General features: G+C 37.9%; 1 protein-coding gene across 1 annotated transcript; it reads right to left on the reverse strand.

Annotated features, from left to right (window-relative positions):
- Positions 1–619: 619 nt before the first annotated feature.
- LOC139971865 (translation initiation factor IF-2, mitochondrial-like) lies at positions 620–21,414 on the reverse strand. The gene is made up of 15 exons (XM_071978649.1): positions 21,285–21,414; positions 19,468–19,855; positions 18,752–18,811; positions 17,447–17,555; positions 16,694–16,854; positions 15,219–15,392; positions 14,035–14,084; positions 13,059–13,148; positions 12,121–12,245; positions 10,852–11,056; positions 8,980–9,220; positions 6,895–7,035; positions 6,111–6,275; positions 5,251–5,391; positions 620–5,007 (listed from the first exon to the last, which is right to left on the reverse strand). The coding sequence occupies exons 2-15, from the start codon at positions 19,832–19,834 to the stop codon at positions 4,838–4,840; spliced, it is 2,199 nt and encodes a 732-aa protein (XP_071834750.1). The 5' UTR covers positions 19,835–19,855; positions 21,285–21,414; the 3' UTR covers positions 620–4,837.
- Positions 21,415–22,778: the final 1,364 nt, after the last annotated feature.

The following is a 22,778-nucleotide window of genomic DNA, read 5'->3' on the forward strand; positions in this document are numbered from 1 at the left end:
AACCAATTTCATTGTGAAATGTTATAGACCATTAAGAACAACTCTATATCCTCAATCACTTAGTTTAAAAGGGGGGGGGGGATACAAATACCCTCTAAGACATCAGTCTCATGATCCACCTTAACCTAGAACTATTTGGGCAGCTCTTCAGAAACAACACAAAAGTGAACCAAGAAACTGACCTCATAACAAGCAATGGATTTGTGTTCATAATTAGGACTATTGAAAATTGGTCTCCTCATCCATTTTGAAGGTGTACATCTTCAACATTGGAATGGAATTTTAATGGAACTATGACCTACGACAAATGTCTGCCTTAAATCGTCCCTCCGGTTGGCAAATTATGTGCATAGCAAATGTTCAGCACTCCCATCTCCCTCCATGCGGGGGTGTTGCTTCACCTGTACATAGTCATAGATGATAACATTGTCCTCCCACCCCACCATTCCCAACATCCCACGTTCCTTATATTGTGTACACAAGTCAACGAGCCAAATAAATGAATATTCAGTTTGTTTCAACTTTCGACCATTCTCACAGACTTATGGTCTATGTTTTGATGACCTTACATAAAATGTTCTGTGGAAACGACCAGAAAGCAGCAAGTTTTGGAGGGTTTGGGTTTTCTTCACTCCAGGCCTATAGAGAAATAGTGTATTATACAGAGAGTTGCAATGTCCGGTATGATGCCTTACCATACAAAAGGTTCTGCTTGGTTTGCTATCACTGCCTAGGTCATTGTCATATTATTGGATCCAAATTCTAGCATGTTAAAGACTTCAAAAGTATGTTCTTGGTGGTGAGGACTTTCAAAAATTATTCCCAGATATTGAGGAGTATTATAAGAGATGATTACATACACAAGTGTGGGGAAGTACAATAAAAGGTGGATTTGAGGATGCACGATCACTATTCAAGCATGGCTATTCTAATATATTTGAGTAATATGGAATTTAACACATATTAAGTATGTCCTGGCTAAATGCCTTTGGATCTTGCCATTTGCCAGTAGAGAAGGAAAAAAACACCAGCAATTTTCAACCAGTAGACAAGAATATAAATACATAAGTCACTCAACAATCATCAGTCACAGAAAGGCATGTTTTCCGTCCCTAACGTAAGCCCTGTATACTAATACTTCTTATCATCAGCAAATATTAATTGGCTACTCTCGTAAGCTGTCTACACAGTAAATGATGCTTGTCTTAATTCAGGTGAACACCAACCAATTAGAACTCGATTTGAGCCAGTAGATTTTAAAATGAACAGGCATATTTTAGAAAGTGGATAAAATTGTGGGTTTCTAGGTCTGTGCAGATCAGTTGTGTATTACATTTAATGAACAGAGATTGGTTCCATGCACTTAGCAAGAGGATTAACAGGATCCTTTATGACTGCACATAACGTGTACGGAGTCTTGTTAATAGAAATGTGATAAGAAAAGTTATATTTATTCAAAAGTATGTACTAAGAATTTGCACAAGTGAATAGAAATATCTCCATGCAGCAAATCTGTACGGAAGATAGAGAAGCATTCACCTTTAAACATGGCAACATATTCAAGCAAATTAATCCTATTAGGTTCTATTCAAGAATAAACCCAAACTGTTTCTGATTCAAGTAATAATCCACTTATCTTTGTAAACATCAATAAGTGGAATAACTCCAGTATGAAAGTATTTGGTGAAATTCCACAGGTAACTTAAAAGGATTGTCTGGTGGCCCAAAGAAGTTACCTTAAAAAATAGTAAATAATTTTCCAAATATGTTGTCAAAGTATGAGAACGCTAATGTTGCGTTTGACAGAGAAACGATTTTTTAATCGTTATGGATAGACATTTCAAATATGATTTGAACAGTACAATACGTGACGTCAGCTCTGCCATAGCAGATTGCGTCATAACCCACCCTCCGCACAGTACCTATACGGTAATCACAACAAAAACAGCGTGTGTATACAGATAAATTTCTTCCTTAATTTCCGGTGAAATTTCTTAAAAATTTGATATGTTTTCAAAAACTCCTTAAGCCACCATGTACTTGAGCGGTGGTTCCGTGGTCTTTGTGTAACACAAGGTAAATTTTAACAGCAGACTCTGAGTTGTTCAGGCTATACATCGCGCTATCCAGCTCCAACGCGAAAAATGTTCGCATGTAGGCTGTACTCAAACGTTGACAATCGGACAGTTCTGCGAAGCCTAAGCTTTTCAGCGCTATATTCTGCTCTGACAACGATTCGATCAATTTCTTCAATAATTTCCGGTGAAATTTCTTATAAATTAGATAAAATTTAAAAAACTCCTTAAGCCGCAATATATTTAGTAGATCGGTGGTTTCGTGTAACACAAGATAAGTTTTAACAGCAGGCTCTTCGTTGTTTACACATCGCGGTATCCAGCTCCAGCGCGAAGAATGTTCGCGTGTATAGGCTACTATAACGTTTACAATCGGACAGTTCTGCGATGACATCGATCCCGCCAAGTTTCATCTTTCGGTTTAACGAATACTTTATAAGTTTCCTTTTACTGTTAATTTGATCCGTGAATTTTATTTCAGCGAGTTCGAAGAACAGTTAATGAACTGTGGTTTGAGTGTGAGTGTACTATGTGTAACGCTATACAAGTACACCAACTGAGCATCGTAGTATATACGTTCGCGAGTATGTACGTTATATATATGAGGCAATTCAATGTGCTTACACGTGAGTTAATTTGCTGCGGAATTGGGAGTGCTAACTTCAAGTCGCCTGTTTTGCCTATCTGCAAGCACTACGTCAAACACCATATTGAAGCGTTCGAACAAACGGTACTTTTGGTGAGAAACTAATGAATTTGAAAACCAGATTTCTACAAGAAGAAAATGTCGAATGGGGACAATTTTTACATGGTTAGAAAGAGAAAAATAATAACTACAAGGACAATGTATCAAAATCTTCCACCAGACAATTCCTTTAACACTGTTACACATATAAATAAGACCAAATCTACCTGCAAACACATCCATTTCAAACCAAGATAGAGTCTATAAACAGATATTCTAGTGGTAGAGCCTAGTTGCTAGGGAGTTGACACTAGAGTATTAAAGTCACCCTTTGATGAAATAAGAGAAATAATTCTTTTTTGTTGCTCTTGAGTCCAGACAATTAAGTTCAGTTACAATAACTGATTGCAGTTAAAGCCTTTCCTCGATTCTCTCATCACCCCAACTGTCGAAATTACATTTTCACCTCTAAACTAGAAGCAGAGGGATTCTGTAAAAATTCTCCCTAAGATATGTATCACACCATGTGTGACTAGGACAACTCAAATGGAAGGGGGGTGGGAGTGTTAGAAAGATATTTCCTGGTAATTTTTCAGTCTACGAGGCTGCTCCTTTGAATAATGAGAGGGAGGTGAGTTGATTAAGTGGCATTATATTTTCTGTGCTCACATTATCATTCTGTACATAAATTAAACTTGAATGCTAACATCACTTTGGTGCACCATTCTCAAAATTTCCTGCAGGCTGCTGAAAGTTTACACTTGGTTTGTTACAAACACTCATTAGTTTGAATACTTTATTATGTAGAGCTTTTAAACACATGCAAGAACACCAACACTGGTACTTAGATTTAAGTCTTTAGTATTTAAATTTATTTCCTCCAACACAGTCATGAAAGGAAACAGACAGACAGGTACAGACTAAATTATGCAAATAATTGCTATCAATATGCAAATAACTCTTTAATTTAAAATGAAAAAATGTTTGCACCTAACCATGGTATTAAAATTGACCATCTTATTTGGTAATAAAATCCCATTACAACACAGGTCAATATTTTAAGGTGACCATAGTTTCACGGTATAGTAAAACTGTGGATTGTCCCCAGAAATAGGTGTGTCTAGTCACCTTACAATACTTTGACTTAAATGGTAAATGTTCATCTGTATATGGTCTCAATTTTTAAGATGCTCAAAATTGCTAGAAGTTTTCAAAGATGCTTTCCTACAGGTTCTGATACTTCCAGTTAGTCCCATCCTTTGAAGAACATTAAAATAGACAATTAAATGTCTCAGTATTGATAACTGCTTTAAAGGCATTGAAGACTCGCCCCAAACCGCGTGCCGCCGTCTGAGAAAGTTAACTTTCCGTTGCTTGCTGGTGAAGTTTTTTTGTGTCAATACAAAATGCAGACAGTAATGAAACGTGATACCTTGTTATCTTTATCTGGACCTGAGATATCCATCGCTGCTATGTACACTGTGTTGTGGGTATTGATCGTATCTTCATGTATTGACTGTACACTAGTGTCTAATTACCGACGGTAGCAAGCTGTGTGTGTATTTTCTGGGATCGATGGTGGTGTCTAACACTTCTGTTAAACCTCATTCGGAACTAGGTCAGATTACCGTCATGAGACGTTTCTTTGTGCGCGAGTCTTCAATGCCTTTAAGAGTGACTGTTAAATGCCTGTAGATTAGGTGATTACAGGTGACCATTATCTGACCTCCTAGCATATTTGAGGGAAACTTGCTGATGACCCTTAATGTTAAAGGAAGGAAGAGAAAGTTAAAAAAATAGCTGAATGGTATTTTCGTTTAGCATGTAATAGGTATCGAACACACAAATACTTTGGAAAGAATGATTTCGACGACTTTTCATTTGGTGGAAAACCAGGACTTTGATCAATTGCAATCTTATTAGTTTGTGTGATACTGAGACATTTTGGTAAAAATTGTAGAAAATGGATGACTAGCTATGCTAATAGTTTTTAAATGTTTATATATTAAAATATTTTAATTTGGTGAATGTAGCAAGCTTCGTCATTTCCCCTATCTTCGTCATTTATAACAGTCTCTCAAAAGTCCAAATCCCAGTCGACTGTCTGCTGTTCCTGTCTTACTTCATAGCAGAGGATGGTGTCACCGGGCAAGTAGTCTAAAGGCTCCTGAAACATGACACCACACTCCATCTCCTTGGTTACCATGGCGACATCATCTTTATGATGCTTCAAGGAATCTAGCATCCCTGGATTGAAGGGGAAAAAAATGCAAAAGTTGGAATAAATTCAGATCAGCTTTTATGCATAGCTAGAGATAATCTAAATAGGGCGTGAACAGGTTGGAGACACAATTGGGGAAGGGAGGAAGGTTTTCCACTGCATTCTTTGATATTGATATTAGAGACAATAGTGTCAAATAATTGCAGATAATAATATAATTTGAAAGAAATGCCCATAATATCAAATGGACATCCAGAAATAAGACATACCTTCATGTAAACTTTTATTATTTCTGAGCAATTTGAATCGTCCGTTTAGTACAAGTTGACCTTTGTTGACCCTGCAGCCAGCTACTGGGACCTTCTTCTTACCCACAGATATATCAAACGGTTGGATTACTGTCGCTTCACCTTGGAGAGAATGTAAACGTAAATATCGATCTATTACCAGTAACAGGTCAAACTTTGAAGGAGTTGAACCTACAAGTTTCTTGTATGTTGGGACAAGAATTCAAGTATTAAGTTAAAATTATAATGTGGTATGTAGATAGCCAAATAGGTTTGCATGGCCATAGCAATATAGGTCAACATGGCTATAGCCACAAAGGTTAACCTGCCACAGCCGTATGGGTCGCTGTAATTTTGCACTTCCTGCAACTTCTACTTCTTGAGATATTTTGTGAACAATGTTTTCAGACTTTGATACGTGCTGACCTCAAATGACCTTTGACCAATACTAACAACAATCCCAACAAGTTCTACCTAAGGGAACCTACATACCAACTATGAAATATACCCCAGTTATCCTTCTGAAGTTAGAGCTTTGACAAACTGTCACATACACACACACACATACACACGCCATCAACCATTGCATAGATTCCTTCTGCCTACGTCAAGGAATCGAAAAGCGGTAGGTAAAAATTTCTACATAACTGCATCTGTACATATCAATAATGCCATAGCCATAGACTTTGAAGATATGTCTATAGCCAACTTGGTTAAGTACATAAATGCGACATGGACAAATTTATTTTCTATTTCATCCACACTTTTCCAATTGACTACAAAATTCATTCAAAACTAGAAAATTACTTCAAAAGTGATTCTCATGCTTGGATGATACCTACCGACGACCTCCTGGACGTCCTTGGGAGGAATTCTGATGCTTAGTTCATCCTTTAAGTCTTCTACAAATTTATAGATGATACTGTGATGTTTTACAGGGACTTGATTCTCGTCTGCATACTGTTGACCTTCTCTGCTGACATCTACGTTGAAACCGTAGACGATACCTATCGTGACGAGAAATTATACCGACATGGGAAAAATAAGTTTCATATGTAAACAATAGCAAGGAAGGATTTGTGTAAATCAATGTTCTTTGCTCTTTATTTGGGGAAACCTCACCACACCCGCCCATCGGGGCATTCTTTATGAACCCACATTTACTTGTTTTTTTGATATGTCAACTGATTTTGATTCACTCTGCCAGGCGCATAGCGAAGAGGGGGTTGGCGAAGAGGGCACCCCCCCCCTTGAGCAAATTTTGTTTTTATGTTTTTATGATATCGCTAGTACTTTCAAAATAGAAACTGCTTAGATGCAACTTACAAGGCCTGGGAAGTGCCATTTCCAGTGATTTGGGAGGCATTTTTGGCAAAAATTTTCTTGTACACTTCGCGCCAACTCATGGTGGAGCTACGCTTAGATAGTTTCCAGCGCCGAATCTACGGCTCTAATAGTTTGCCTACAGGTTCGCACCTCCCTTGGCAAATTCCTCACTACCCGCCTGCACTGTGCAAAATAAACCCAAGTTCTTGGCGAATAGACTATCAGCGATGTCTTACACAAAATGAATCTGCAGTCATCCCTTCATGCCACAATTTGTATAAAACTCGCATCAACACAAACCTTGAAAGCCGTGGGCCAGTTCTACGTCCTTATCTGATATCACCCCTACTCCGAACCTAAGAATCTCTAGTTTGCACTGGTGATGAGCACCGTAGGTCGACAGCACGTCAAGAATAGCTTCAACCGATCCATCGACATCACCTGAAGAGGAGAGATTGAAGGTAAGGGAGAACAAATGCTTTAGGTATATATGTATCATTGACATATCACTTTTTCAATCATTCACCACAAATTCTGTACAAGATTTAGGACATTTGGTCAAGTATAACTAATCTTGCAATCAATTATGTTATATTTTTGGTTTCACTTGTTTTATTAAATGCAGTTTTGTGCTACTGCTCATTCTCTACACTGCACCTGTCTGATATCATTCCTGTCGTCCTTGAACAGCATTATCTATTCAGTATGGTTGTATTGTCTGGTTGTACTGTATGGTTGAACTGTATGGTTGTACTGTCCAGTTGTACAATACCGTTGTACTGTACGATTGTACTGTACGATTGTACTGTACGGTTGTACCATACAGTTGTACTGTACAGTTGTACTGTCCAGTTGTACCGTACGGTTGTACTGTCCTGTTGTACAATATGGTTGTACTGTACGGTTGTACTGTCATGTTGTACAAAATGGTTGTACTGTACGGTTGTACTGTACGGTTGTACTGTCCGGTTGTACAATATGGTTGTACTGTACGGTTGTACTGTCCGGTTGTACAATATGGTTGTACTGTACGGTTGTACTGTCATGTTGTACAAAATGGTTGTACTGTACGGTTGTACGGTACGGTTGTACTGTCCGGTTGTACAATATGGTTGTACTGTACGGTTGTACTGTCCGGTTGTACAATATGGTTGTACTGTACGGTTGTACTGTCATGTTGTACAAAATGGTTGTACTGTACGGTTGTATTGTACGGTTGTACTGTCCGGTTGTACAATATGGTTGTACTGTACGGTTGTACTGTCATGTTGTACAAAATGGTTGTACTGTACGGTTGTACTGTACGGTTGTACTGTCCGGTTGTACAATATGGTTGTACTGTACGGTTGTACTGTCATGTTGTACAAAATGGTTGTACTGTACGGTTGTACTGTACGGTTGTACTGTCCGGTTGTACAATATGGTTGTACTGTACGGTTGTACTGTCCGGTTGTACAATATGGTTGTACTGTACGGTTGTACTGTCCGGTTGTACAATATGGTTGTACTGTACGGTTGTACTGTCCGGTTGTTCTGTCCGGTTGTACTGTCCGGTTGTACAATATGGTTGTACTGTACGGTTGTACTGTCCGGTTGTACAATATGGTTGTACTGTACGGTTGTACTGTCCGGTTGTACAATATGGTTGTACTGTACGGTTGTACTGTCCGGTTGTTCTGTCCGGTTGTACTGTCCGGTTGTACAATATGGTTGTACTGTACGGTTGTACTGTCCGGTTGTTCTGTCCGGTTGTACTGTCCGGTTGTACAATATGGTTGTACTATACGGTTGTACTGTCCGGTTGTACTGTCCAGTTCTACCCTACAGTTGTACTGTACGGTTCTACAGTACGGTTGACAGCACGGTTGTTTGCTCACATCAAGGAAGCTTTGGCTCTGCTCATCTGGAGATACAAGTTATAACCATATGGGTTTTACAATAATTGATTTAGAAAAAGACACCAATACAATAGTATCTGGAACACATTCCCTAGAAGATGTCCAGTGTTACTCCTCCACATTTCCGGTAGTTTGATTTAAACAAACAACCATGTGTGCCATCACTTTTTCTCATCAGCAAGTTTAGGTAGTAAATTGTAAGCACTTGTACATTCACATTGTGGGTAGCCCAAACCACACTTTGTTTCAATGTTACTTCTCATAATATAATATTCAGTTGCATTGAAGTTATTCAATTATTTTCTTTAAATTTTGCTTTTATCCATGCTAACCATTTCATTCACTATCCCATAGCAATCCCTCCCTCAACCCTCACCCTCACCCCCCCCATCCCCTGTTCCACCACCCAGTACCTCCTAACCCTACCTCCCACTACTTGCATAAGTCAATCTCAATTAACCACCCTTGCTTAGTCAGCTACTCTTACCTTTGATGACAATGTTCAGTTCAGGATCACCACTTCTAAAGCTCTCTTTGACCCTGCTGTACCTCTCTTGCGCCCGCCTGACCCTCACCTCTCTCCAGTTCATTGCTCTCTCCATCGCTTTCTTTGTTCTGTAAGCTAGTTGGTGTTCCTCTGCTTTCTTTGAGATAATTGTAGACTCTTCTTCTAGAGTCTGTTCCTTCTCAACCTCCTGTCTCCACTTCAAGACTTCCCTTGCTCTTTGCTGTTAAATGAAACAAGTTCAAAAAGTGTTTTGACTGAAAAGAGTTTGTAAACATTAATCTTGAGGTATAGTAGGATGAGGTGAAGGGTGGTCAATGTGGGGGGGGGGGGGGAAGGGTGGGGATAAGACTGAAAAAGAGTTTGTAAACATTCATCTTGAGGTGTAGTAGGATGAGGTGAAGGGGAAGGGTGGTCAGGGCTTTGTCTTAGTCAATTGTAGGTCTACTTTTTATAGTAATTAATTTTACTGATAAAATTTTGTAAAAATTAATCAATTTTGTAGCTACAATTTATACAGGAAAAACAGCCCTCACAACACCAAAAAGAGCCCCCGTCACCAGTATAACAGCCCCCTTAAAAAATTTGGTTTTGCTGAAAAGAGCCCTTGTCACCAAAAAATTATTTTGAGCCCTGAGGTGGTCAATGTTGGGGGGCGGGGATGAGACTGAAAAAGAGTTTGTAAATGTTTACCTTAAAATTGAGGTATAGTTAGATGAAGTCAAGTGAAAGAGGGTGACGTTTGGAGGGGGGGTGGAAATATGGCTTCCAAAGTCTGTCCTGTGCATGTTTTAGATTATATGGTTGGCAGGAGTATGGTTATATATCAACCATTTCTAAGTCTATTTCTCATTTTTCTAGATTTTGGAACAAACATTGATAACGTAAATAAAACAACAATGAAGAACTCTGATTCAGGATGGATTAACTAACACAAGAAATTCGAATTCAAGATCATGGATAAGACCTTGAAAAGTGGTAGTTTAATATTGTTCCGATGATTGGTCGATTTCATGGCCGATTTCTATCGTCAGCAAAAACCCAAGGAAAGACAATGAAAACGTGAGATAAAGAATACATGAACAAACAAACAGGTGAGTGAGAAATGGAATGAACTAAAAAATAAACTAACAATCAAGTACATACAACGAACAAACATACGATAAAACAGTAAGGCAGATGTACTCATGTACAGGTATTTCTTTCTTAAAGCAGCATTTTGCATTTTGTCGCCGTTTTCCACTTTTTTGACAAGTCCATCAAGTTTTTTACATATATCAATCACAAAACAGCAAACTTAGATATTAACCAAGTTTTTACCTGCCAAAAGCGTTAATTGGCGAGTAATTAAGGACATTTGCAGATAATGAGAAAAGTGTCCTCCGACAAATTACACATTTAATATTAATCGCATACAGTTCCCCTAACCCACTAGTTTGAATTCAACCAATCAGAGATGCAGGTTTAGTTATGAGATGTTGCTAAAAATAGATTCAAAATGTCGAGTTGGTAACTTGATACAACCAGCGAGCTGGACTCTAACAGCTCCCTGGTACAACTGCCATAGACAATCTACACAAATCAATCATGGTGTTGTATTACGTATTGGCCAATTAGGATCGTAGCTTTTAAATAATCATATTATGGGCGGGGTTTATTTGGATCCCAACGGAAAATATTTTCGAGAAAATAAAGTGGAAGGTTGTAAATTTTTCGACTTATATGCCATCATTTGAAGTAAGATTTGAATTGATAAGCCAGTTATGCATGGCATCATGACATCGTGGAATCAGTGAAGTTGAGAAAAACCATAGAAAAAGGATGCAAAATGCTGCTTTAAGTAGTCTGACATACCTCTGATTCGACCTGAAGGACCACATCCCCAGCCGATGGATTCCCTTTCCAACCAGTTATCTCTACCGGTATTGACGGTCCAGCTGACTTCACCGTCTGGCCTCTCTCGTCGTGTAACGTACGTACCCTGCACATGACATCCCCAGCGACCAGTATGGCACCTTTCTCTAGGGTACCTCTCTGGATGATGGCAGTTGCTATTGATCTATCAATAAAAAATAAAAAATAAATCTTTGCTAATATTGACAAATTTTATTACCAATTGAACATTTTAGGTTTTAAAAAAATTTAGTTTTTAAATGCAAAATTCTTTCAAAACATATGCACAGAAAGCTGAAAAATTGAAAACCAAAAATTAAAAACATTTAAGTTTTTAAATTCAAAATTCTTTCAAAACATATGCACACAAAGCTGAAAAATTTAAACTTGTAGCAAAACTAGCCAAATATTGTCTGACAGAAAGCCATAATTTGCTGTTTTTGGGGCTTTTTTTTCCCCTTCGAACTTTCTTTTTTAGTTCCTGGGTGTCCTTTGCTGTATTGATAATGTCAATGCCATAAACAGAACATCAACCCAGGCCAGAGAAACGTAGATCCCTCTTTGCCCTGTCAGTTAAGTAAGATCTTAGTTTACACAGAGCTCTTGGTTTTTAACCCTTTCCTCTTCTTCTCACCTCCTCCTTCCACCCACTTCTAAGATAATACAAACTGTTCTGTACTTAGTAGTGTATTAGTGTCATGAAACAAGGGATAATGAAAATGAAAATCTGGAGAAAAAAAACAATTTTCTTTGTTCTTTTTATGAGTTTATATATTCCAAAAGTCTTTCATAATCCCAACATGACTTTTTACTACTGATGAGAACAGTGTTTTTTTTTCACATTCAAATTCTGTCATGTAAAGACACTACGATAAAAAGTAAATATTCCTGCCAAAACACAGTGTTAAATTCAAGAGTCTCACTTTCATTTCCCCCCTCCTCCCCCCCCCCTCTTGCCGTCAACCCCGACTGTGAACAGGGTCGAACTGGCTAATTGGCATGCAGCTGGACAAGTGGCATCAGGGGCATGCTGCCAGGTTGAGGCACAGAGTGCGCCAATGCCCTCTCGGTTGTGAGAGGTACTAGTTTCGTCTGAGGCACTACATGCGCCACTTGTATCGAGACCTCAGCACGACCGATTGCATCACTGACCCAGTAGTACCTTTGTGCCCCATTCCATCAGTGACAGTGAAAAAAAAACAACAAGTACTGACAAAAGTCTGAAATTACCCTTTGCCTTTATCGACCCGTGATTCAACGATGACGGCTTCCACCGGTCCTGACCGGTCCGCCTTCAGCTCTTGAATCTCCGCCTGAGTGATGATGGCGTCCGTGAGGTCATCCAGATGAAGACTCTAAGGTGAAAACAGAGGTAGGTATCAAAGATATCAATTAAACAATTAAGAATCATTAACTGTAAAAACTGTAAAAAATCAGAGGAAGCATTCTAAGCTTCTGCTTTGGAAGTTTACAAGTTTTGCTGCTTACATTAGAGTAATTCTAACATGATCAAAGACGGGGGTCTAGATGACGAAATATATAACATTGATACAAAATTTATTTCTTACTCCCCAATTTAACCTTTGCCAAATGTAATCTTACTTTACATTGTATTTGGATCTTGGTAGTTTGAAAAGGCAGTTTAGATCTCCACAACAACCCCCACCCCCCCTCAAAAGAATATTACTAGGTCTAACTCAGCCTTCCTCCACCTGCCCCCCCCACCCCAACTCTCCCTCCTCTTTTCCCATTCTGGACATTTCATGATGACTTGTCACTATGTCCACCAGTTTATCCTAAAGTCATAGGTCACAGAGAGTAAAACACTCTTGAAATGAAATTATCAAGCAAATCAATGAGCTGACTTTCATCATCAGAATGCAAAATCCAAATTTCTCTTAGAATCACTTCCCTTCTGCTTTCTTGGTCGCATAGAATATAATTGGGTTACACGATGTGCAAGATAATGTATTTTCTGACTGGAACCACCACACTCCCTGGGCCCACACCACTCTCATCCCCCCCCCCTCCCACTCCTCCAACCAAAGGAAGGAAATTGCTATACAGGGATCACCACCAATGAAGGGCACCTTGAGGTCACTGGTTTCAATCCTGTCCTAAGCAAACATTTTCTTAGCTCTGTTCAAGATCAAAGTTGTGAGGATTACCTTGAGGGCTGATATTTCCACTGCTTGTACATTGCCACCAAATTCTTCCAAGATTATGTCATTGGATAGTAGGTCTCGTTTCGTAAAATCCTGTCGAAAGAGTGTAAATGTTGGATGATTTTCTTTTTTTTGCAAAAACTGATGTATAGCTTTCTGCTGTTAAATTACTATGTATGTGTACCTTGTGCATAGCTTTTCTTGTTGCATTTTTCCTCCTAGAAGGGTCAATGTAAATAAATGACAAAAATAATATTTTCAGAAATTTCTGAAATTTCATGTAATATTTTCCCATTAAATAACACAAGGCTGGTGTACTTACAGGATTATGTGTTTCATGTAATCTTTCCCCATCAATTATTTAACATGAAATAACACAAGGCTGGTGTACTTACAGGATTCTGTGTTCCATGTAATATTTTACCATCAATTACTTAACATGAAAAAACACAAAGCTGGTGCAATTACAGGATTCTGTATTTCATGTAATATTTTCCCATCAATTATTTAACATGAAATAACACAAGGCTGGTGTACTTACAGGATCCTGTGTGTCATGTAATATTTTCCCATCAATTTTTTAACATGAAATAACACAAGGTTGGTGTAATTACAGAATTCTGTGTTTCATGTTATCTTTCCCCATCAATTATTTAACATGAAATAACACAAGGCTGGTGTAATTACAGGATTCTGTGTTTCATGTTATCTTTTCCCATCAATTATTTAACATGAAATAACACAAAGCTGGTGTTCTTACAGGATTCTGTGTTTCATGTAATATTTTCCCATCAATTATATAACATAAAATAACACAAGGTTGGTGTAATTACAGGATTCTGTGTTTCATGTTATCTTTTCCCATCAATTATTTAACATGAAATAACACAAAGCTGGTGTTCTTACAGGATTCTGTGTTTCATGTAATATTTTCCCATCAATTATATAACATAAAATAACACAAGTCTGGTGTACTTACAGGATCTGCATCTGGCTTGTCACATTTATTGATTGCAACAATTAAAGGAACTAGAAACAAAAGAAGGAATGGAAAAGAGTGAATAAGAGAAAGAGAGAAAGGGAATTCACATACACAGATGCATTATGGGATAAAAAAGAAAAAAAAATCACATTCTGAAAAGTTTGTAGAGTGAATATAAATATTCATTTATTTTATATGCATATTCATGATGGTGCTCATTGATTCATTAATATCATATGCATGTTCATGATGGTGCTCGTTGATGTACCATACATGACAACTTCAATGGTACCTAATACTGGAGCTATTCTACGTCAGCAATTAAATTTAGCAACAATAATAGTCATCTATGGAATTTTGTGTAATTTCTGTTTCTTGAAAGTCACATGCAAGAGAAAGAGAAAGGCTTGAAAGCAATTTTTTGGCAAAAAATGTCCTTTTTTGACTTTTGTTTTTCAAGCTAAGCTTTAGAGAGTTGCAAACAACCCATTTTACCAGTTCAACAGCACTGGCCAAATTCACCAAAAAGTACAGTAAAGAAGACATTTATAAGTTAGTTTTTTTTCGGGAAACAAAAGTTCCAAAGATCTCAGGTTCTTGTGTGCTATACAATTTTTTAATTGAGAAAATTTATGAACGGAAAGTAGTGCCAAGTAACTCCACGCTGTGCACAGACCTGCCTACAGCTGTACATTGCCGAAGTTGACGACAGCTAACAAAAAAGTACTTGACCTAATTTTGACGACCTGTGACGGCAGTGCCTAGCAACAATGGTGACCCAACTCCCAAGTGACAATGATAACATAGAACATGTGACATCAAACATCTTCCAACAATGTAATGTTATACACCACGTGACATCATTGTGACTGATAGGATCAAATAACAGAATGCTCACCCATTTGAAATGAATTGTTTGCAATGGATCAAGACTCCAGGGTTTTGCACTTGTCCTATCCCAACCATCACCCCTACTCCCCCACCTCCCCCAATCACCCACCCAAAACTTGTCCCATCACTATGAAAAACAAATCTGAACTACTGGACCCATGATGTGAACTGCACCACTAAGCATTTCCACACCAATTTTTTATCCATGAAGTTAAAGTTGAGTCTTTTGATGTCAGTTAAATTTAGAAAAATATCTTCCATCTTCCTGATAACAAACCTCTCCCACTCACCGTTGGCATTCTGTGCGTATTTAATAGATTCCTTGGTCTGTTCCATGACACCGTCATCAGCTGCTACCACCAGTACCACAATGTCCGTGATGTTAGCGCCACGTTCCCTCATGGCTTTAAAGGCGGCATGTCCCGGTGTGTCCAGGAATGTGATTTGCTTCCCTTGCACTTTCACTGGATAATAAAATATATATATCAAAATTCACTATAAACTTAAGAAGTGAACACCTTTTTATACAATGTAAGCAACTGTATGCATTTAGTCATCTTATTGTATGAAGTCTGTGGTTTATTACTCACATTTAAAATTGGAATGATCACACTCAGACAATATCCTGGATTTCTCACCCATATATTACACTTTTTTTACCTACTCTTGTATGTATAATTAAACAGAACAGATTTTCTATGGAATACTGCTATTGTGTGTATTACTGAAAACCAGCACAGAAGGATAATATAACTGTTGTGTGCATTACTTAACAGTACATAGAGTTTCCATGGAATAATACTGTTGTTACTTGTTTATTATTGCATGTATTACTAAACAGCACAGAAAGGTATTCTATGGTCATATTACTATTGTGTGTATTACTAAACAGTACAGAGGATCCTCATAGCATATTACTGTTGTGTGTATTACTCAACAATAAAGTGAGTGTCCATGGAATATTACTGCTGTGTGTATTACTATTAAACAATGCAAAAAGAGATTCCAAGGCATATTACTGTTGTGTGTATTACTAAACAGTACAGAGGATCCTCAGGGCATATTACTGCTTTGTGTGTATTACTCAACAATAAAGTGAGTGTCCATGGAATATTACTGCTGTGTGTATTACTATTAAACAATGCAAAAAGAGATTCCAAGGCATATTACTGTTGTGTGTATTACTTAACAGTACAGAGGATCCTCAGGGCATATGACTGCTTTGTGTATAACTCAACAATACAGAGTGTCCATGGAATATTACTCATGTGTAAAAGTAAGTTGGCCTGACGTTTGGATCCTAGCAGGATCTTCTTCAGAGGCTAAATGACAAGTGTCATTTAGCCTCTGAAGAAGATCCTGCTAGGATCCAAACGTCAGGCCAACTTTAATACTTTTACACATTCTCTTACACAGGCTCTTTAGTGGATAACCAGTTTGTTAACAGTTTTATTTTATTTTGAGTATTACTATTGTGTATATTTCTTAACAGTGCAGGGTATCCTCAGAGTATATGACTGTGTATTACTAAACAGTACAGTGCAATATATTCCAAACATATTGACTACAAATTGCTAGCAACTGTAATGTGAAGGTAAAATACAAACATAACAGGTAGCAACTGCATGCCATGCACTTGGCCATTGCTTTTATCTGGGTTTATAATTCACTGTATTTTCTTATTTTGAAAATCGTGGAACTAAAAAGGATATCCAACTTTCATCGCATAATGTGAAACATGACAGATCATGAACTATTGACAAACCTTGAAAAGCACCGATATGTTGAGTGATTCCACCAGCTTCTTGCGCTGCGACTGATGTTTTCCTTAACGAATCAAGGAGTGTCGTCTTGCCATGGTCCACATGGCCCATGATGGTCACCACTGCTGGCCTTGGGACCAAGTTTGCTGCAATCGTTGGAGCTCTGTGTATCATATAGGTATTTATTTTAAAACACTCACATCCTTAAAAATTACACATGAAAAATTTAACTTTATAATTTGTCATATTATTCAATTTTACAAACAATGAAAGAAGGTAACTAAGCTACTGACTATTATGGAGATCTATCATAGATAAACAACAACACAAAGTCATTCACAGCCTTAAAATCACCCTGGAAAGATAATTATTTGAGAGTATATGGAATTTCCTGACCAAGTAGTTTGGTCTTCACCTCGTGGTTGGATCCATCATGAATAGTAAATTTTGATAAATTTCGATATTTTGATATTTTGTTCTCTACAACAGATGGCTATTTCTTACTTCCAGGTTTGTGATAGAACTAATAGTTCAGCTTTTGTGTATACAGTTATACCACTTTGGTGAAATTTTTTTGAAAAGGTGTTCATTTGTCAATAAGAACTTGAAACATGAGAAGAAGACAACAAGATGTAACTAAATGGGAGAAAGGCGAGTTAGGCTAACTAAAAATTTGTTGTTTCATCATTTGTACAGCTATCCTTACATGTTATATTCTTTGAGATACAGGAATGGATTCGATGGGAAATACTCACTGTCTGGAAACGTCTTTACTGATTTTAGGAATTACCAATTTCTCTTTCCTGACGATGTAATCCATCAGTAATTCATCTAATATAGATTTTACCAGTGGTACCTTCAGGACTGCAAAATGTCAAAAGAGAAATTCAATCATATGTTAATTTCAAATGGCATGATGTTGTAGAGTCCTAAGACTTGTCACTTTACATTTATGAGAAAATAACACATATCAAACAACAGATCTGACAATTGGCAAGAGAAAAAATTTGTACTGTGAAATAGCTCTGTACAAAATGTATGTTAAAGAAACCTCAATTCAAGAGACTACTTCACAGATACTTTTGTGAGAATAAATTTTCTGATTCAGTTGAAGGCGACACAAACCCTACCACCTTTTATAGGCTCTGTGATAGAGATAACAGTCATGAACAACTTTCGCAAATAGTTAATAAAAATGTTACTCCATTTAGCGAATATCACATATTTCTTGATCCATCTCAGACAACGCTGACGACTGGATCAAAGCTATAATACTACAATTAACACAAGTCACATGTGTTTCAATTTCTTATGTCTTTCTGTATCTATTACAGTGTGTACTTTCTGTAATGCATTGCAAATGCTGACTCTGAAATACTGAAGCTATTAACATGACCCAATGGTGGCATTGGTTTCAATGTCAACCCTGATAGCATCTTACCTTGAAAATATGAAACGAAAACCAAAGAGAAAATTAAACAAACATTCCGTGATCTTAGTGGCTCCATTACATCACAGATTTACAAAATATTAGCCCCCCCTCTTCTCCCCCAACCCCAGATATGACTTTTAAACTAGCATATCTCCCAACTGAAGCAAGATTTTTCTTAGCTGTTTGGGGGAGTATCTCATCTCAAAGAACCCTCTCATCTTAATATTTAAAAGCTAAATAAATAGCGGTTAGGTTTGTGTTAACCTTTACTACTCAAATTGATGGGGCAGTCAGTATTACTCAATTTGCTACAAAAATTCTTCCAAACTACTGTTTGAGCACCCTTCTGGGTGGATATGCGCATTATAAATTTATTCATTATTATTATTATTATTGAGTTGACTTTTAATAAAATAAGAACTTTTCAAATGATACGGTCCATTAGTTTGATGGACCATTTTCATTTAAAAAATGTAACAGACAACTTTCCAGAATCTGTATATATTGTATAGATCTGACATGTGATTATTGTCACTGAAATGAAAAGCTTTCCTGGCACCAAACTTCTTTGAATCAAATGAAATCATAACATAATCCCAAAGTAAAAAGTATTTCATCATTGACCTACCTGTGTCAGGCTCCAGCTTCAAATTCAACTCTCTTTCTAATATTAGTTCATAAATACTGTCTGAAATTTAACAAAACACAACAGCGGTATTTCAGGTTAGTTGAAATGTATGTCAAAGTTAAATTGAAGGTTCTTTTTATAGCAGACTAAATTCTCAGTTTTAAGAATTTGATATGTGATAATTCAGCCATTTTGGTTTGCGACTTCCTAAATTAAATTGCTTCCCACAAGCTCAAGATAGTACGCTGTGTATACCTACCAATCATGATCCCAAACCACACTCCCTACCCACTCCCATCTCCCTACCCCCTCTCCCTACCTCCTCCCTCAATGGGACATATTTACCACATAATTACAAGATTTACAGGCTAATATCATTCAAAGTTCTTGATAGAATTATTAATATCTTAACTTTTCACATATATCCAAACCACTACTAGTTTCATTTTTTCCTGATAACTGTAGTTTTACCATAGCTTAAAAGTTTTATGTAGCTTAAGTTTGGCTGGCTACTTTGCGGTTTGTGGAGGCTCGACCATGGATGTTACCCCCCACCCCTCCCCCCCCCACCCTGTCTATCACTAGATACTACAAGTTTTTATTATTATTTGACCTACTTAGTGAGTACAGTACTTAAAAATGAACTCACTGTATGGAAAACTTGAGAGTTCAAATCATTAATAATCATAAATTAATATAGTTATAGTAAAACCTACCTTGGGGAATCCCCGCAGCAGAGGCAAGTTCTCGCACTGACATCGGACCTCTGATCTGGACTTTCACACTTTTCTGTTTTTTCTTTGTCCAGGATTTACTAGATTTTGAGCGAGAATTGTCCTGAGCGTAGTTTCTCACAACTGCAGGCATTAAATTTGAATATCCCAGGAAGTTTCTTTGCGATTGTAATGTTCCTCCCTTTGTGGGGACAAATATGTGAGAAGAATTTGAACGTTGACATGAATATTCATGACTGGATAAACAATGCGTGGTACTAGCAACTTCATTGATCCAGTTATGACTGTACCTCCGAGGATGGTAGCAGAGGGACTGTGAAACTCGGACACACTGCCTGAATGCCATCATAGTGTTAAACAAGATGATGCTCTAAAGGGAATGAGAGAAAGTAAGAGTTTAATACATATCAACTAATACAACCTGGCATAATACTGTACTTAAACAATGTTGATCAACTTTAAAATAGCAAAATATACTTGAAATTATTTCTAAGTAATACAAAATTTCCTTTTGACTTATCCCCCTCTCCATTCTCCAACCCATATTTACCTAACATAAAGCAATATTGAGGCCACAAAAATGTCACATTTAAGGCATTGAAGACTCGCCCCAATGTCATGTGGCAAGACTTCCGGAGGACGCTCCAGCAAAGGTTGCTTAAAGAGAAGCACTGAGACATACTGCTAAACCAGTAGGAAGGCCCGTGACTACCTTGCTTGGAAAAATAAAGTGGCAATTTAAGGATGTTAATATTAACAATTTCGAGGAAGCAATGAACCTTGTGCATGATCGTGATACGTGGCGGAGGTTAATCACTGAGCATGTCGGATAGACGAGACTCAACTTACTACTACTACTACTAAGACTCGCCCAAAACCGTGTGCGGCCAACTGAAAAAGTTAACTATCTGTTGCTTGCAAGTGACGTTTTGTTCGTGTCACTTCAAAATGCAGACAGTAATGAAATGTGACACCTTAATTGTTATCTTTAGCTGGACCTGAGATGTCCATCGCTGTATCGTTTGTATACTGTGCTGTGGGTATTGACTGCAGCTGTATGTACTGACCGTACACTAGTGTCTAATTACCGACGGTAGCGAGCTGTGTGTGCATTTTCTGGGATCGATGGCGGTGTTTAACACTTCTGTTACACCTCATTCGAAACTAGGTCAAATTACCGGCATTAGACATTTCTTTTTGCGCGAGTCTTCACACCCTTTAAGCATACAAAATTGCAATCCACTAATTGGGCTGGTTATTTAAGCAAATGTGGCAGGCAGTCTTTTAACAACAAAGTCATCAAACAGAGAGCCAACCTATGATTAGAAATTTCATAATGTTTCATTTCAATATTTCATTTCATTTGTTGTTGGCAGAACTGTATAAACATGACTTTCACTTCAGAAAATAGTGCTTTCGAAGAAATTATTTTTGATATGTTGAATCAGTACACCTTCCAAGTTACTAGGTATTTTCGCCAACATCAAGGAAAGTAGTAATCTCTTCTCGTAGTCGTACATATGAATGAAGGCCTGGGCTATCTCTACTTTACGTATATACAGTACTAACTGGCTATCTATACTTACTGGCTATCTCTACTTGACGTATATATACTGTACTTACTACAGGAACGGTAGGTCAAAATATTTTTCGCGAAAAGCCTCCCTATGCAAAATGCCATACATACAGATCCTTTAACTGAAAATTAAGCTTAAGCCAATATCTCGCCTGTCATCTTGAATGACTTTAGAAAAATCAAAGAACCAACTATGGAAACAAATAATGCACTACGAGCTCACATTATCAGTTTCGATATTTCAGTGGCCAAACTGGGAAACTATCAGCAAATAATTGGTTAATATATTTTTCTCATGCGTTGATCAAGTCGAGGTCGTATAATTAAAAAAATAAGACCATTCCGATTCTCAGTCCATCCTGACCGCTGGTTTATCGATATGTTGGTCGAAGTTACGCTCCACGAGCCTGCGTTGTTGGATTCTCTTCTGCATGCACTCAAGAGACGACCAGTGACGTTCGAAATGTCAGTTTTTAGCCACAGAAAGTAACTTTGCGAAACAATTTGTTCGCTGACTTAATTATAGAGCAAACGGGTCATATTTTTCTTCTTTCTTTCAAAATTTATGGCTCAATAAAATATAACGTAAGGTTGTATACATGGATTAAACCAATAAACCACCAAAACTACTGCCCAGTTTTTATCATTTTTATGGCCAAGGCCTACAATAGCCTAACTGTTTTAGTTTAAAATATAAATTTCCCTTCTGGCACATACAATTGGACAGTTTGCGATAAATCTGGTAATTATTATATAAGTTATGAGATAGGCCTAAGCAAAAATGTCGACAGGACGGGGAACTTCCTGCGTTGATGTGCCCCCCCCCCCGCCCCTCCTCCTCCCCAGTGGCGGAGCTAGGGGTATTGGTCAGGGGGGCGAGAATGGTCTATAGGGGCGCTTTCGTCACTATCTAAGCGGAGCACCACCACAGGTTGGCGCGGAGCGTACATAATTTTTTGGAGTAAAGATACTCCGTATAGATCACCGGAAATGACCCTTTCCGGGCCTTGCTAATTTGCAGATAAACGAATAAAAAATAGGTGTCATCGCCATTTTGTCAGAAAATTACACCAACAAAATGTGACAAATGTCAATAGGTATTTGAGAGCGCAATAAAAAAGTCAATAATCGCGAATGAGTAAAAAGTGATAAAAAGCTGAAAAGGGCGCCAGCAGTCCATTTGAGTCCGTCAGGGGGGGGGGGGGGGCATCCGCCCTCCTGACTGTATGGACGCTCCGCCACTGCTCCTCCCCAAAAATGATTACTCTGGTTATAGGGCCTGTCATATAGAACGCCGAAGGCTCACCAGATGTTCCACACGGTAGAGTACATGTGCGTGTTATAAAAGGTATACGCGTTCGTGTGAGTGATGTAAACGGATCCGTGGCTAATGTAAACACATATATTGCTGATATATTCAAGTGGTATCCACATGATATAAATAAAATTTATCACTTTAAAATAATCGTACACTTCAGAGCATCATCTCGATCATTCGGTGAGCGTTTGGAGGCTCATGTGACAACAGACTACGCAAAGTACTGTCCCCTATCTCAGGATAAGTATGAAGGAAAGAGCACACTTTTTCTTTCGAAGTGTTACCAAAGCATGATTTGCTTTGTAACACTGGTTGTTGAAGTGCATTAATTGAAGAATATGTGAAATATGCGAAAGTTGGAGGAGGTGAGACAATTTATGCTAATCCTATGCCATCAAA

Source organism: Apostichopus japonicus, chromosome 8 (genome assembly GCF_037975245.1).
Source record: "Apostichopus japonicus isolate 1M-3 chromosome 8, ASM3797524v1, whole genome shotgun sequence".
Taxonomy (NCBI): domain Eukaryota; kingdom Metazoa; phylum Echinodermata; class Holothuroidea; order Aspidochirotida; family Stichopodidae; genus Apostichopus; species Apostichopus japonicus.